This window comes from Drosophila eugracilis, unplaced genomic scaffold (assembly GCF_018153835.1).
Source record: "Drosophila eugracilis isolate 14026-0451.02 unplaced genomic scaffold, ASM1815383v1 contig_75, whole genome shotgun sequence".
NCBI classification, from domain to species: Eukaryota; Metazoa; Arthropoda; class Insecta; order Diptera; family Drosophilidae; genus Drosophila; species Drosophila eugracilis.
This window is the reverse complement of record NW_024573645.1, coordinates 2714408-2726698: the sequence shown is the minus strand read 5'-3', so window position 1 is coordinate 2726698 and position 12291 is coordinate 2714408. Positions and strand designations below refer to the sequence as shown.

General features: G+C 42.9%; 4 protein-coding genes across 6 annotated transcripts; 1 reads left to right on the top strand and 3 right to left on the bottom strand.

Annotated features, from left to right (window-relative positions):
- Positions 1-320: 320 nt before the first annotated feature.
- LOC108116697 (anosmin-1) lies at positions 321-6958 on the top strand. 3 transcript variants are annotated; one of them, XM_017228712.2, is made up of 7 exons: positions 321-576; positions 4787-5461; positions 5522-5637; positions 5697-5890; positions 5957-6327; positions 6393-6459; positions 6782-6958. In XM_017228712.2, exons 2-7 carry the CDS (start codon positions 4818-4820, stop codon positions 6956-6958), a joined length of 1569 nt encoding a protein of 522 aa, XP_017084201.1. In that variant the 5' UTR covers positions 321-576; positions 4787-4817. The 3 variants fall into 3 exon arrangements, with proteins under 3 accessions (XP_017084201.1, XP_017084200.1, XP_017084202.1); XM_017228711.2 differs by having other exon boundaries at positions 5522-5640; XM_017228713.2 differs by lacking the exon at positions 321-576 and having other exon boundaries at positions 5163-5237; positions 5288-5461; positions 5522-5640.
- Positions 6959-7092: 134 nt separating this feature from the next.
- Positions 7093-8528, bottom strand: LOC108116698 (serine--tRNA synthetase-like protein Slimp). Its single transcript, XM_017228714.2, has one exon. It carries the CDS (start codon positions 8482-8484, stop codon positions 7093-7095), a length of 1392 nt encoding a protein of 463 aa, XP_017084203.1. The 5' UTR covers positions 8485-8528.
- Positions 8529-8777: 249 nt separating this feature from the next.
- On the bottom strand, positions 8778-10030 carry LOC108116562 (putative mitogen-activated protein kinase 14C). Its single transcript, XM_017228501.2, has one exon. It carries the CDS (start codon positions 10001-10003, stop codon positions 8951-8953), a length of 1053 nt encoding a protein of 350 aa, XP_017083990.1. The 5' UTR covers positions 10004-10030; the 3' UTR covers positions 8778-8950.
- Positions 10031-10260: 230 nt separating this feature from the next.
- On the bottom strand, positions 10261-11872 carry LOC108116708 (mitogen-activated protein kinase p38a). The gene is made up of 2 exons (XM_017228726.1): positions 11702-11872; positions 10261-11642 (listed from the first exon to the last, which is right to left on the bottom strand). The coding sequence occupies exon 2, from the start codon at positions 11597-11599 to the stop codon at positions 10499-10501; it is 1101 nt and encodes a 366-aa protein (XP_017084215.1). The 5' UTR covers positions 11600-11642; positions 11702-11872; the 3' UTR covers positions 10261-10498.
- Positions 11873-12291: the final 419 nt, after the last annotated feature.

The following is a 12291-nucleotide window of genomic DNA, read 5'->3' as shown; positions in this document are numbered from 1 at the left end:
GAGCGATAGCAAGTGGAGCAAAGTACTGTGGGTCCAAATGACCAAAGCATATTATTTTATCACTTAATTTTTTTTTTTTTAAACAAAACAAAATTATTTAAATTAACTTATTATTAATACTAAACTGGAAGTAATCATAGAATTGAAAAAATAAATATGCCCACATTATTACTTTAGTCTTTAAATCAACTCAAAAATCCTCTAATTTCAACCACTGTGCGCGAGAGAGCGGCGGGAGAACGGGAGAATTGGAGCCCGAGCCCTGCAGTCCGAGTCCGTGGCGTTCAGTGTGTCACTCTCTCTTGGCGGCTGCAGCGCAACGGTCGCACGAAAAGAGCTCCCACTTGAGAATCCCATTTAGAAACGGTTTCGGTGTGGTTCGGTTTGGGGTTTGGATCGGGCTCCAAGTTGCCAGTTCCCAGGAGCGGAAATCGGAACAGTGCGGCGAATTAAATAATAAAGTGGAAGCAAGCGATCAAAGAAGGCGCTTCGGCTACGTAGGTGTACGTAGAACGCAGATCGCGAGGTGGAGCCAGTGCATCCGAAAGTGTTTCACCCAAAAGTGTTTCCATTACCGTGAGTACCTAAAAATGTTTCGCACTGCTCGCCACTTGCGCAATTCCGTCGGCGTAAATGAGATTGCCTTCGTGCTAATTGCGGATGAGTAAGGATGGTGGTGGCGATATAGGGGTGCCAAACGGGGATGCATATAGATCCCATCGGATAGTGCACGGGTGACATGCTGCAACATGAATTCTCTCAAGATAAAAGCTCTCTTAGCCGGACACATAGTGTACCGGCGTTTTTTGACTAAAGAACACTGTAAATAGTCTTAAGGAAATCGAAAATCAAATCTAACAAGTTACGTTCTTATGTTTTTAAAGTTTTTTACTTGTGCCACAGCAGCAGTTGTAATATAAATTTAAATTGGCAAAGAAACGTTAGTAAAATTGTTTAAAAATTCGATCTTTATTATGACAGAGTTCCTCTTGGGGAACTTAATAATTAAACTAAAACTTTCGAATTAGGAACCCTGAGAGAAGCTTTCAGGCAATACCAAAATCGGAAGTACGAGTATGAATGTACACATTCGACATATAATATCGCTGAACCTTGAGCACGGCTTCGGGTTCAGAACCTGATGTAGAATCCGACACCGCCATGGACACACATCCTACTCCGATTCGCTCCGGTTGAGCTTGAGCTTGAGCACATGCCCAGTTGGGTGCTTGAACCCCATAAATGGGCTTCCATTGGGACTGCTTGGATTTCCTCGTGGGTTTAAATGGCACAATGTGATCCGGGGATACCGCCACTTGACAACAAAGGGGACAATACCAAGTTTCTAGCTCGGGGTAGCTAGGTAATCTCAAATTAGTAAAATGGATTATCGAGTTTCTGGTTCTTTTCAAAGTATTTTATTGGCCAGCTCATTTGTAACTCCAACAGTTTACAATCATAAATTGTAGATAAAAAGAAACATGGTTCTGGAAAATATAATTTTTCAATAATATTGATGATGAATTGTTTTGGCTATAAATTTGCATGCATCAAAAACGTTGACTTCTGACGCATACTAATCACACTTTATTTTCATGATATTTGAGAAGGGAACTTCACGATTTCTTTTAATGCAAACAATAAACACTCAGTTGCTATTTACATTATGGATAACTGTGATTCAGCAATGATCGTGGGTATTATGGAACCCACTCTTAGCCCAACCAAACCATCGAGCTTCTCAATATGATCCTGCCGTACTGGCTTTGCCCCCAAAAATTGATGATTGATCCCCTCCCTCTTTCGGTGGTGTTTTGTTACTTGCCCTCTGTGAGCGTTAACGTTTATTTTTTATTTATTTATTTTTTTTACCACCAATGCACTTTGGCAGAAGCAGGGGCAACAATGCGATGACGTTGCTGCTGTTGGTCAAAGTGTTAAACGATTTGCATCATATTACACACAGTTGCTGCTGCTGCTGCTGTTGCTTTGAGTTTGCTGGCCATTGTCGCCGGATTGCTATTGTAGTAAGCCCCAAATGGAGGACCAATGTGTGGCTGGTGTAGGGATGGGGGTGCAGATGGAGACAGAGCTGCAACTGGAGGCAAAACAAAAGCAACACTCCAGCAACAGCAGCAACCACCAACGATTTATCACAGCAACGACGTCAACGAAATCGATCCGGATCTTAGTGCCCCCCATCATCCTCATCCCCATTTCCATCTGCTGCCCTCCTTAACAACTCCCCTGTATGTACACTGGCAGAAAACATCTGTTCTAAAACTAAACGTCTTTTATTTTATACAAACAGGCTATTTAGAATGTTTTCTAATGCCTACAACCTTTTTAATCTACATTTTGATGAAACAAAATTCATTTTAGTGAAAATTCCACAAATTTATGGTCGAATAGGAACACTTTAAAACATTTATTTGTTAAGAATTATATTCAAGTTAATAATCTTATCTTCCGACCATCCTTTGTAGATCCTTTTAGCTTTAATTTTACTTCTTTTTTTTTTCTTTTTTAGACATTTTTTCAAGTGCATCATATGTGTGCCTTGCTATGCTCGCCAAGTGCCTTTTCGTCTTGGTGTGCGTAAAGCATAAAAAGTAATTTTGAATTTTTGAATCGTTAAAAGCAATTAATCGCCTCTACGCAACGGCAGCCAGCCTGGCTGCGACTCGGCTGTCTCATCAGCGTCAGCCGCAGAACCCATTCATCTGGAAGAGTCGTGGCCGCGATCCTCATCCCCAATCCCCATGCCCCATACCCCATACTCGATACCCAAGCCCCAGCCCCATCCCAATCCCCGCATTGCCGACGCTTTACTGCCCAATTTTGTTGCAAATTTTTCGTTCCGCGGAACTTGGTGCATTTCATCTCGTCTGCTCTTGGTGATCGTCGTCGTCGCAGTCGCCGCTTCATCTTCTTGCGTCGATCGTCGCGCACATTCATTTGTCGCTTAATGTCCCTCAGTTAGGCCGCCCCGGGCCTGCACTCCCCGTAGCCATTCCGAGCTCCTTGCCCCCCAGTTCATCGTATCCCAGTCGGAAGGCAATACCCACAGCTGCGGTCAGCAAAAAAAATCCAAAAATAAAATTATATGGTTTCGATTTTGGGGATTTAAATAATAATAATATTACAATATTACCTATATAAATCTGAATAAAATTTTCGCGATTTTTAAGTACATTTTTAGTGCCTTATCTTGAGTATTATAAAAAAATGTAATTTTCTACAATTAAGAGAGCTTCCTGGCTCTCAGTTATCAATTCTTGATCGATTCTTGAATCGTGGCATACTTTTCGGAGAAATATTCGAAATCGCAGTATATAAATTTACCTGCTGTGATCGTAATATTAGTCCGATCGATCCAAAATATGGATAAAACTGAAAAATTAAAGGACTACTCCTAATGTCAGTATGAATTCTTTTTTAAACCACGACAAATATTATGAAATTGACACTAATTAATCATACGTAGTTTTGCCATTGACAAAAAATCTTAAGTGTTAAACATTGTGAACTTTTTTAAAAATAAGTTAAAAATAAATATAAAAAGGTTCATATACGTCACTAGCCCCAGCTGTGCTAAGGCATGGCATCTCCTGGCTGCCCCACCGCCACTAACCACCGCATCGCTGCACCACTTCTCCACTCGACTGCTCCCAGAGTGTCTGTATCGCCTTGGTATGTGCGGCATCTGCTGGCTAGGCTTCTGATCTGATGAGGCTGCTGCTGGTGGTGCTTCTGCTGCCCCTGCGACTGCGGATGGTGGCTATGGCTATGGATGTGCCTATAGATGTGGTGACATCCACTTGCAGCTCTCGCACATTCGTCGTAGCCGTATTTTTCTCGATTTTGTTTTCGCTGCCTGCACATTCACACGCAGTCGAACAGCAACAAAAACCAAAACAACAACATAAACCGACGACCATCGACCATACCATAAAACATTAGTTTCCCATTTGCGTGCTAAATACCCTACATGGAATCGAAGCGAGCACATCGATATCGATGGCTACGGAAAAATATTGAAGAATTTCGAGGAGCCGGTTCGAGTCTTCTAAGAATCGACAATGGAAAATTAAGATGAAATGAGCTGTCAGTGCTTAGAAAGGTGCGAAGATTTCTACACTTAAAAAAATGTTTCAAATGGGGTTCTCTTCACATTCTTTCGCGGATTCTTTTTATAATTGTACTTGTAATGGTGAACATCCATTTTATTTTGAAAAATAATCAAGATATAATAGTTAATGATTGGTTTTCAATTATTAAAAATTAGAATGTATTTTATGCACATTTTGAAACTAACTGTTTTACTAGTTTGCTGTTAAGGAATATACAGAAATTTTTTTAATATTTAAACCAGTTTAGGGCCCTGCTTTTTTTGGGCAAATTGAGCGGTGGACTGTAGGGCATCAAAGAGTCATCTTCAAATGAAGATAACTGGCATCGTCTGGCCGTCCGTCCGATGCTCTCGTGGCACGCACTATGATGCGCGCTTTGAAGTCCTGTCAAGCACTTGAGATACATTTATGTATTTTTTTGCATTTTCATTGCCTCGACTCTGGGGTCGGGCGGCACAAATGCGAGGAATGATTAGTTAGTTGGTCATGCAAAATGGGTGAAACCGGTTTGGCTCCCATCGAAATCGTGGGGCAGCGGAGCGGGTGATCCTTCAGCATAATCAGCGGGCTGCTGCTGATGATCGGCACAAATTACGAACGCACGGAATGTCCAGAAACCAAGAGCTGATCACCTGACATACGATCATTTCCAGATTGCAATCCCTGAGAATCGGATCGCTTCAGATGGGCAGCATGCAAGTGGCGCTTTTGGCGCTGCTTGTTCTTGGCCGGCTATCCTCCAAAGACGTGGCCAATGGATCCTCCCTATATACCTCATCCACATCGTCGTCTCATCAACTGCAGAGACAGAAGCTGGCGCACTGGTTCAGGGATAGTAACGACGTCAAGGATAAGATTTTGGAACTTCAGTGTTTGGCAAGGTGCGGAAGCAATCCTTCAAACAAAGCTGGACGGGAACTGTGCCTGGACAAGTGCATCCAGGAGCTGTTATTGGGACCTAGAGCCGGCAGTTGTCCCAAAATTGGAAGGCAGACTCGAGCAAGGCTTTCTTGCCTGGACAACTGTCAGTATGATCACGAATGCCCCGAGGTACAGAAGTGTTGCGCATCTAGTTGTGGACCCATGTGCGTGGAACCTCTTGGCGTAAGGAACAACACGCAACTTCCTCCTATACCTAAGATCCTGTACTTTAGGAGGTCACGGGGTCATGCCGTTGATCTGAAAATCGAGTCCTCGCTACTCGTCTACTACTTCCATGTGGAGGTACGATCACACATAGGACGTCATTTTTCAGAAAGAAAACTTGGACCTTGGCAATGGCAGAAGGTGGAAAAGACCATGGAGGAGAACATCGGTCTTAGCAAGCAGTAAGTTGAACTTTATTCCAATCCTAATGTCAAATAATTTTTTTTCGCGCTTTCCCACAGCACGTACATATTCTTTCATATGCGACCAGGTCGATGGTACGAAGTTCGAGTGGCTGCCGTTAACGCTTTTGGATTCCGGGGATATTCAGAGCCAAGTGATCCCTTTCCCTCAACGGGTAGTGAGTAACTTAATTCGGGTTTTCCAACTAACCATCAACCACGTTATATCGCTTAGACCCAAAGCCTCCAAAGGCTCCCAACGATTCAAAGATCATCGCTAAGCAGTTTGATGGAGTCTTTATGAATGTTAAGCTGGTATGGTGTCCTTCTAAGTCAAATCTGCCCGTGGAGAAGTACAAGATCAGTTGGTCCTTGTATGTGAACAGCGCGAAGGCCTCAATAGTTACCATGGACTCCTATGTTAAGGATGTGAGTGAATACCTTGGTACTCATGCACGATCACCACCAGTATCAATCAGCTCGTGTTCCTTTCAGACCCACCAGTTCGAGATCAAAGAACTGCTGCCCAACTCTTCGTACTATATCCAGGTGCAAGCCATCTCCTACATTGGCTCACGTCGCCTCAAGTCCGAAAAGCTATCAATGCTGTTCAACACAACGATGCAGCCCTTAGAACCAATCACACCACTTCAGTGCTCCGGGAATGGCAATAGACGCAGGCATCATCACATTAGCAGCTCCAACAGCTTGGAACGGACCACGACCCCGGCGCCATCTGGCCTAAATGAATTTTCACTCAATGTTGCAAACCGGACAACGGCCGCCACGTATGAAGTGGGTTTCCGGCTGAACCGGAAGTTCGGCATGATTGTGCAGATTCTGGGCTTCCAGCCGCACAAGGAGAAGTAATTATTTGTAAACAAATAGCCGAAATGCAGACATTTCACGCTATTCCCCAATGTAATTGCAGGGTCTATGAACTGTGTCCCCAGGAGACGAACTGCGAGCAGCGAGAGTTTCGCGCCATTCGCGCCAAAGTAAGTAATACCCTTGATTTGTTTTGATGGGTGCCACGAGCCACATGTCGGAATACTTCGTGCCGATTGGCCGGACCACCGGGCAAGGGCAATCAGTGGAACATCGTTGACCATGGGGTATTGTTTAACAAGGCGCAATCGTGTTTCCTCCTTTTGACACGGAAAACACGTTTTAAGAATAGCCAGTACGTGGTCAAATGCCAATCAAAATTTAGCCCAATAATGATGAAAGGAACTGAGCCATGGCATAGGTGTACGCCTTACAAAAAAAATCAAACAATTACTATTTCGTATAACTTTTTACCTTTTTTATCGATTGCAGAAGGACCCACTGGAGTTTAGCAAACTCAAGTACAACACCACCTATGTGTTGAGGGTTCCGCGATCCAGTCCTAATTCCGTGCTGGACGACTCCAGGAATGTCTTTACCTTCACCACGCCTAAATGCGAAAACTTTCGCAAGAGATTTCCCAAGCTGCAGATCAAGTGCAGCGATTAGCCTTTCGGCATGTGGGCTCAACCCACTGCTGACCATGAGATTACACTAGATTGTAAATAATTGTATGTAAAACTTAACTTTTACTTATTGTTAGACTTAAGACACACAACAAAAAACTGAACAAAGATCGGTTTCTACGTGAAAAGGTCCTTGAACTGCTGCAGATCCTGCTGATGGGTGGGTTTCTGGGTAGTAGTTCCCAATAGCTTGCAGTCTTCCAGTCGAACGCCGTGCTCCAGAAGAGCTCCTATAAGTCGTGAGGTGTAGAGCACTGGTCCGCCTACTAACTGGAGGAAGTCGTAGTGCTTGTCTCGCCGCGTGCTAAAGAGGATTCGCTTGGAGACAAAGTCTCCATAGTTGCTAATTCGTCCCACACACACGTAACGCTGGAGTGAAGGGGCATATACCTCTATAACTGCCCGGAGGCTCTCCGCCGGGGTCAGATTATTTGCTGGTGCATATACAACCCGAAAGGGTATGTCCAAAGCTTTGTAAAAGTCTATTGACAGATTCAGTATGTGCTCCAACTGGGAGTCCGCTTCCTGAGCCGTTTGAGTTGCCACAAAGCTTTGAACCGCATTCGTCTGAGTCACTGTATAAAGACTGGGAGTGGGCCCATACAGCTTCGTTTCCGCTTTATTGTAACTCCGACCGCAGCACACATATCGCAGGGGCAGCACAGAGGGATATAGGCACAACTTTGTCATGGCGCCCAAGTAACTCTCGAAGGCAGCTCCACCAGTTAAATAGGCTGTATTTATCTTGTTTTGCAGATGTTCTTCCTGTACCAGGTGATAATCATCCAATGGCGTTGCATTTGCCTCTAAGAGAACGCAACGCACAAAGTCCGGATTGGCAGTTTGTATAAAGTTTCCATGGTTGACGAAATATCGAGCCAGAGATTGCACGGCATTGATATCAAAGTGAGCAGCCTGATCCAACATGTAATACCTGTTGTTGTCTACAAAGTGTATAAGGTCTTCACAGACCAAATGAGACGGGACTTTTTCTGACTTGGGTAAGCCATGCCGGTACATGAGCTTTTCCTCAACCCCAGTGGGACACTGCACGTGCAGATGGTTAGGCAAATTCAGGAAGTCATGTATAAAGTCGTCCTCGATAGGATAAAGTGTCTGCTTTAGAGTCTTTAAGTCGTTGCGCAACGATTTTCCACGCTCTTTCAGCTCTTCGAGTTGGTCAGCACTGCCTCCAGATTTGGTGATCTCCTTCAGTCGCTTGGTCACCGCCTCACGTTCCTCTGCTACCTTGGCAAGTTGGGCGTGATGCATCTCATACTTTTCGTACTTGCTTAGAACACTTTCTAATCGGATGTCCGATCCCCTGCTTGCTATGCTTTGCTCCAAAGATTGGCTGTCACTGAAAGTTCCCTTGAAATCCAGATAGGGCTGCAGCGTCACATAGTTCTCGTTGGCTTTATCGCCGGTTATGTAGAGAGCTGAGATATTTCTACTGCATGTTTTCTTGGCCGAAAGCCCTTTTTTTATTACACTTCGCAAGCTTAACATATTTGTTATTATTAAATGCAACAACAAAGCCAACCGGCATAGTAAGCCAGAGTCAGCTGTTACCAGTGCTGCCAGATCTGGTTGAAATAATGAGGGTATTCCCATAACGGAAGTCGTTAATTTTTATTTAAAAATAAAACTGGGGATTTCCCTTGTTACTTATCTTTTCTGGAGTAAAGTACGAACACTATGGTATAGTGGTTTGGCTAAATAATAAAATCCAACATATATATTACAAATCCTAATTAGAATTGTATTACATTTATGTATAAAACAAAATTTTAATTTTTATTGAAAGCATTATTTATTGTTAAAAAAGATGGCTATTTTCTTTAATTTTAAAGCACAAAGTAAACGCCATTGACTTTATAATCATTTTTAAAATATATTGCAAGGCCGTATACATAAGACAATTTTTAATGAATTCTTTAATGATTTCCGATTTCTCTATGAAATGTGTTTATTTCTAAATTTGTATTCTAAAATTGGCAATTTCATTGAAAATAAGCTCCTTCCAGCATTTTACGGGTAATACCATGTTTTCAAAGTTTTGATCATATGCTGGAGCTATGTCCTCGTCGTGATGTTGTGGCTCAATAAAATCTTTAAGAAACGGATGTTTCATTGCCCTTGAAGCTGTAATACGTCTTTCGGGTACCATTTCCAGCATTTGCTGCATCAAATCCACGGCTTGCGGATTGGCATCCGGAAACATCTGACGGAAGTCTCGTTTTTCCCGATATGGATAGTTCAATAAGAAACTTCGCGCACGTGGCACTTCTATACCGTTAACAAACTCCTCTGACGGCGTACCCATTATATTAAGCAAGCAGTCCATTTGATTGAAATAGCAGTCACCAGGAAATAAAGCACGTCCCGAGATAAGTTCCGCCAAGATGCAACCTACAGACCACATATCTATTGCCTTTGTGTAGTCACCCCTGACAAAGAGCAACTCGGGAGATCGGTACCACAGGGTTCCCACAGGGTCTGTCATATTTCTGCCGGACAAACGGGCCAAGCCGAAGTCAAGTATACGCACATCGGTATTTTGATTAACAGCAATATTACTGGGCTTTAAGTCGCGATGAATGACTCCGGCACTGTGAATATATTTTAGACCCCGTAGTATTTGATACATAATTGACTTTATATGGTACTCGCTGATCTCATTTGATCGCGAGTACCTGTGCAGATCCTCGTCCATTAGGTGGGTCACCAAATAAACCTGCCGAAAGTCGTTCATTTCCAAAGGCGGATGGAAGACGTCTAGCAAGCTGATAACATTCCGGTGATTCATGTGCTTTAGCAGGCGAATCTCACGATAGGCGCCCTTCGCATCCTCTTCTCTTTCAAAAGGGTGCACCAGCTTTTTCATAGCAACACAATTTTGACTGCCCAGATGTCTCACCTTGGCCACCTGCCCATATGAACCGGCTCCCAGGGGTTTAACAAACTCATATATGTCTGGGAATTCCCAAACGCTGTGATTTATTTGAATTCTTGTGAATCCCTCCATTCTTTACAAAACTCTGAAACAAATATCTTTAGTGATCGACAGTTGAAGGAATACTAAATTCGCAATCGCACACCTACCTACCTTAACTGCATTTTTTATCAACGTGTTCTTAGAACCTTATCAGTCATTTAGTTCCCAATGATTCATTTCTCTTTACGACCGGAAAATATAAACAGAGATAAATCGCCTAATATTCGATTACCAATGTAAATTCATACATCAACCAATACTACTGTCAAAACAGTGAAAACAATAGGTTCTATTTCGCTATTTATTGAAAGTCTTAGTTTTTAGAAAAACGAATTTATTGTAAAATATACAATATAGTATTAGTGGCAAGCCATAACAAATTGGTAAAAAATAGTACAAAACAAAAACTTTAGTCAAAAATAGGAATTCGTACAATTGAGTACAAAAGGCATCGTTTAAATTGTAAATTGGTATAAAAATAAATTGACCTGGTTAATACTTTGTCCTTGATGGATGGATTGATATTCACTTGACACTTTTCAGTACCTCAGCAAACGAAGGCGGAGGTTTAAAGTTGGTAACCTCCTTGTAGATCAACTCCTTCCACTTGTCTACCGGCAGATCCATGTCCTCGAAGCTGTGATCGTATGGTGGCGAGGTTTGTTCGTCGCTGGGCTCGGCGTACTTTTCCAAGTACGGGTGGGCCAATGCCTCCTCGGCTGTTATACGTTTCTCGGCGTCCAGCTCCAGCATCTTCTCCAGCAGGTCAATGGCTAGCGGGTTAGCGTTCTCGAAAACTTTCTTAAAGTTGCTTCTCTTCATGGGCGGAAGGGACTGGATGTAGGCACGTGCACTCTCCGATGAGATCTTCTTCATAAAGTCGGCTGGTGGCGTGCCTAGCATCTCCATGATCAAGTTAAGCTGGTGGATGTGATCGGTCCCAGGGAATAATGTGCGTCTGGTAATAAGTTCGGCCATAATGCAGCCCACCGACCAGATATCCACGGTCTGGTTGTAGTGCATCCAGTTGAGCATAATCTCAGGTGCGCGGTACCACCGCGTGGCTACATAACCCGTCATCTCGTTCTCCGTGGGACGCGCCAATCCGAAATCTAGAATCCGCAGCTCGCAATCCTCGTTGACGGCAATATTTGAGGGTTTTAGATCACGGTGGATTACTCCGGCGCTGTGGATGTACTTTAGTCCTCGCAATATCTGGTAGACCAAAAACTGGACATGGTCGTCGGACAGGGTCTGCATCCTTATAATATTATTCAGATCCGCATCCATCAAGTGAGTGACCAGGTACACCTGTTGGAAGTTCTCAAGCGAGGAGATCGACGGATGCGGATGGAATATATCCAGCAGACCTATTACGTTTTCATGATCCATATGCTTTAGAAGTCTGAGCTCCCGGTATGTTCTCTTGGCATGCACGGCGGATTGAAAGGGCCTGGCCAGTTTCTTGATGGCCACATGCATGTTGGTGCCCCTAACCAGAGCCTTCGACACCTGTCCATAGGCTCCCGATCCCACGGGCTGCAGGTCCTGATATATTTCTGGAATTTCCCATTCCGTTCGGTTTATGTCCAACTTGTAGAACTTTTTTGTTATACACGCAGACATTGTTTTTCTTATAAAAGGGCGTCGTCACCCAAGTTAGTGGTACCTATCAACGAGATATTAACCATTAAACAACGGCACGATCGATAATACCGTTCTGATTACGTTTATCTTGAGGTAGCTATGCGCCTATATTATGGACTTCTGCTCCACGCCCAAGAATATCAACAACTAAGCACTGGCCGCTGGCATATTTCCTATATTTGCGCTATTACTCCATTTCGATGCGTGTTTGAAATCCGTGAATCAGAATATATGTAGCAATGGCTCGATCGGAAGCAACTTACAAATGCGCTACACTTGAATAATGGCACTTGCTTAGGGTCACTAATATGCATGGTCTGGGCCTGCGTTTGTGATAATTTCCCTTTAATTGAATGAAATATATGTCATTTTCATTTAAAATGATGAAGAGGTTATTTAGAAAATGTTATTAATGTAATTTTTTAAGTTTTATTTATAGAAAGCTTTCATTTCAGAAGTTGTATATATTTGTAAATTCGAAATTCAATGAAGTCAACCTTATTTTAATTAATTTAGGACCTTTTATAATAATTTTATTAATCAATTAATTATTATTATTTTTAACTTATTTGGATTTAAACAAATATCTCTCAAGAAACCCAGTGTACCGCACATAAATAAAAATAAACCTACGGCGTTGCCAGACTGTCAGTTGTCTTACTGTTGACAGT

Excerpts from the sequence above, each read along its gene's own strand:
- LOC108116562 (XM_017228501.2), bottom strand. The coding sequence starts at position 10,003 with ATGGAGGGATTCACAAGAATTCAAATAAATCACAGCGTTTGGGAATTC.
- LOC108116698 (XM_017228714.2), bottom strand. The coding sequence starts at position 8,484 with ATGTTAAGCTTGCGAAGTGTAATAAAAAAAGGGCTTTCGGCCAAGAAA.
- LOC108116697 (XM_017228711.2), top strand. The coding sequence starts at position 4,818 with ATGGGCAGCATGCAAGTGGCGCTTTTGGCGCTGCTTGTTCTTGGCCGG. Across the intron at positions 5,462-5,521 it reads AACATCGGTCTTAGCAAGCA|CACGTACATATTCTTTCATA; the intron begins GTAAGTTGAACT and ends GCTTTCCCACAG. Across the intron at positions 6,328-6,392 it reads TTCCAGCCGCACAAGGAGAA|GGTCTATGAACTGTGTCCCC; the intron begins GTAATTATTTGT and ends ATGTAATTGCAG.
- LOC108116708 (XM_017228726.1), bottom strand. The coding sequence starts at position 11,599 with ATGTCTGCGTGTATAACAAAAAAGTTCTACAAGTTGGACATAAACCGA.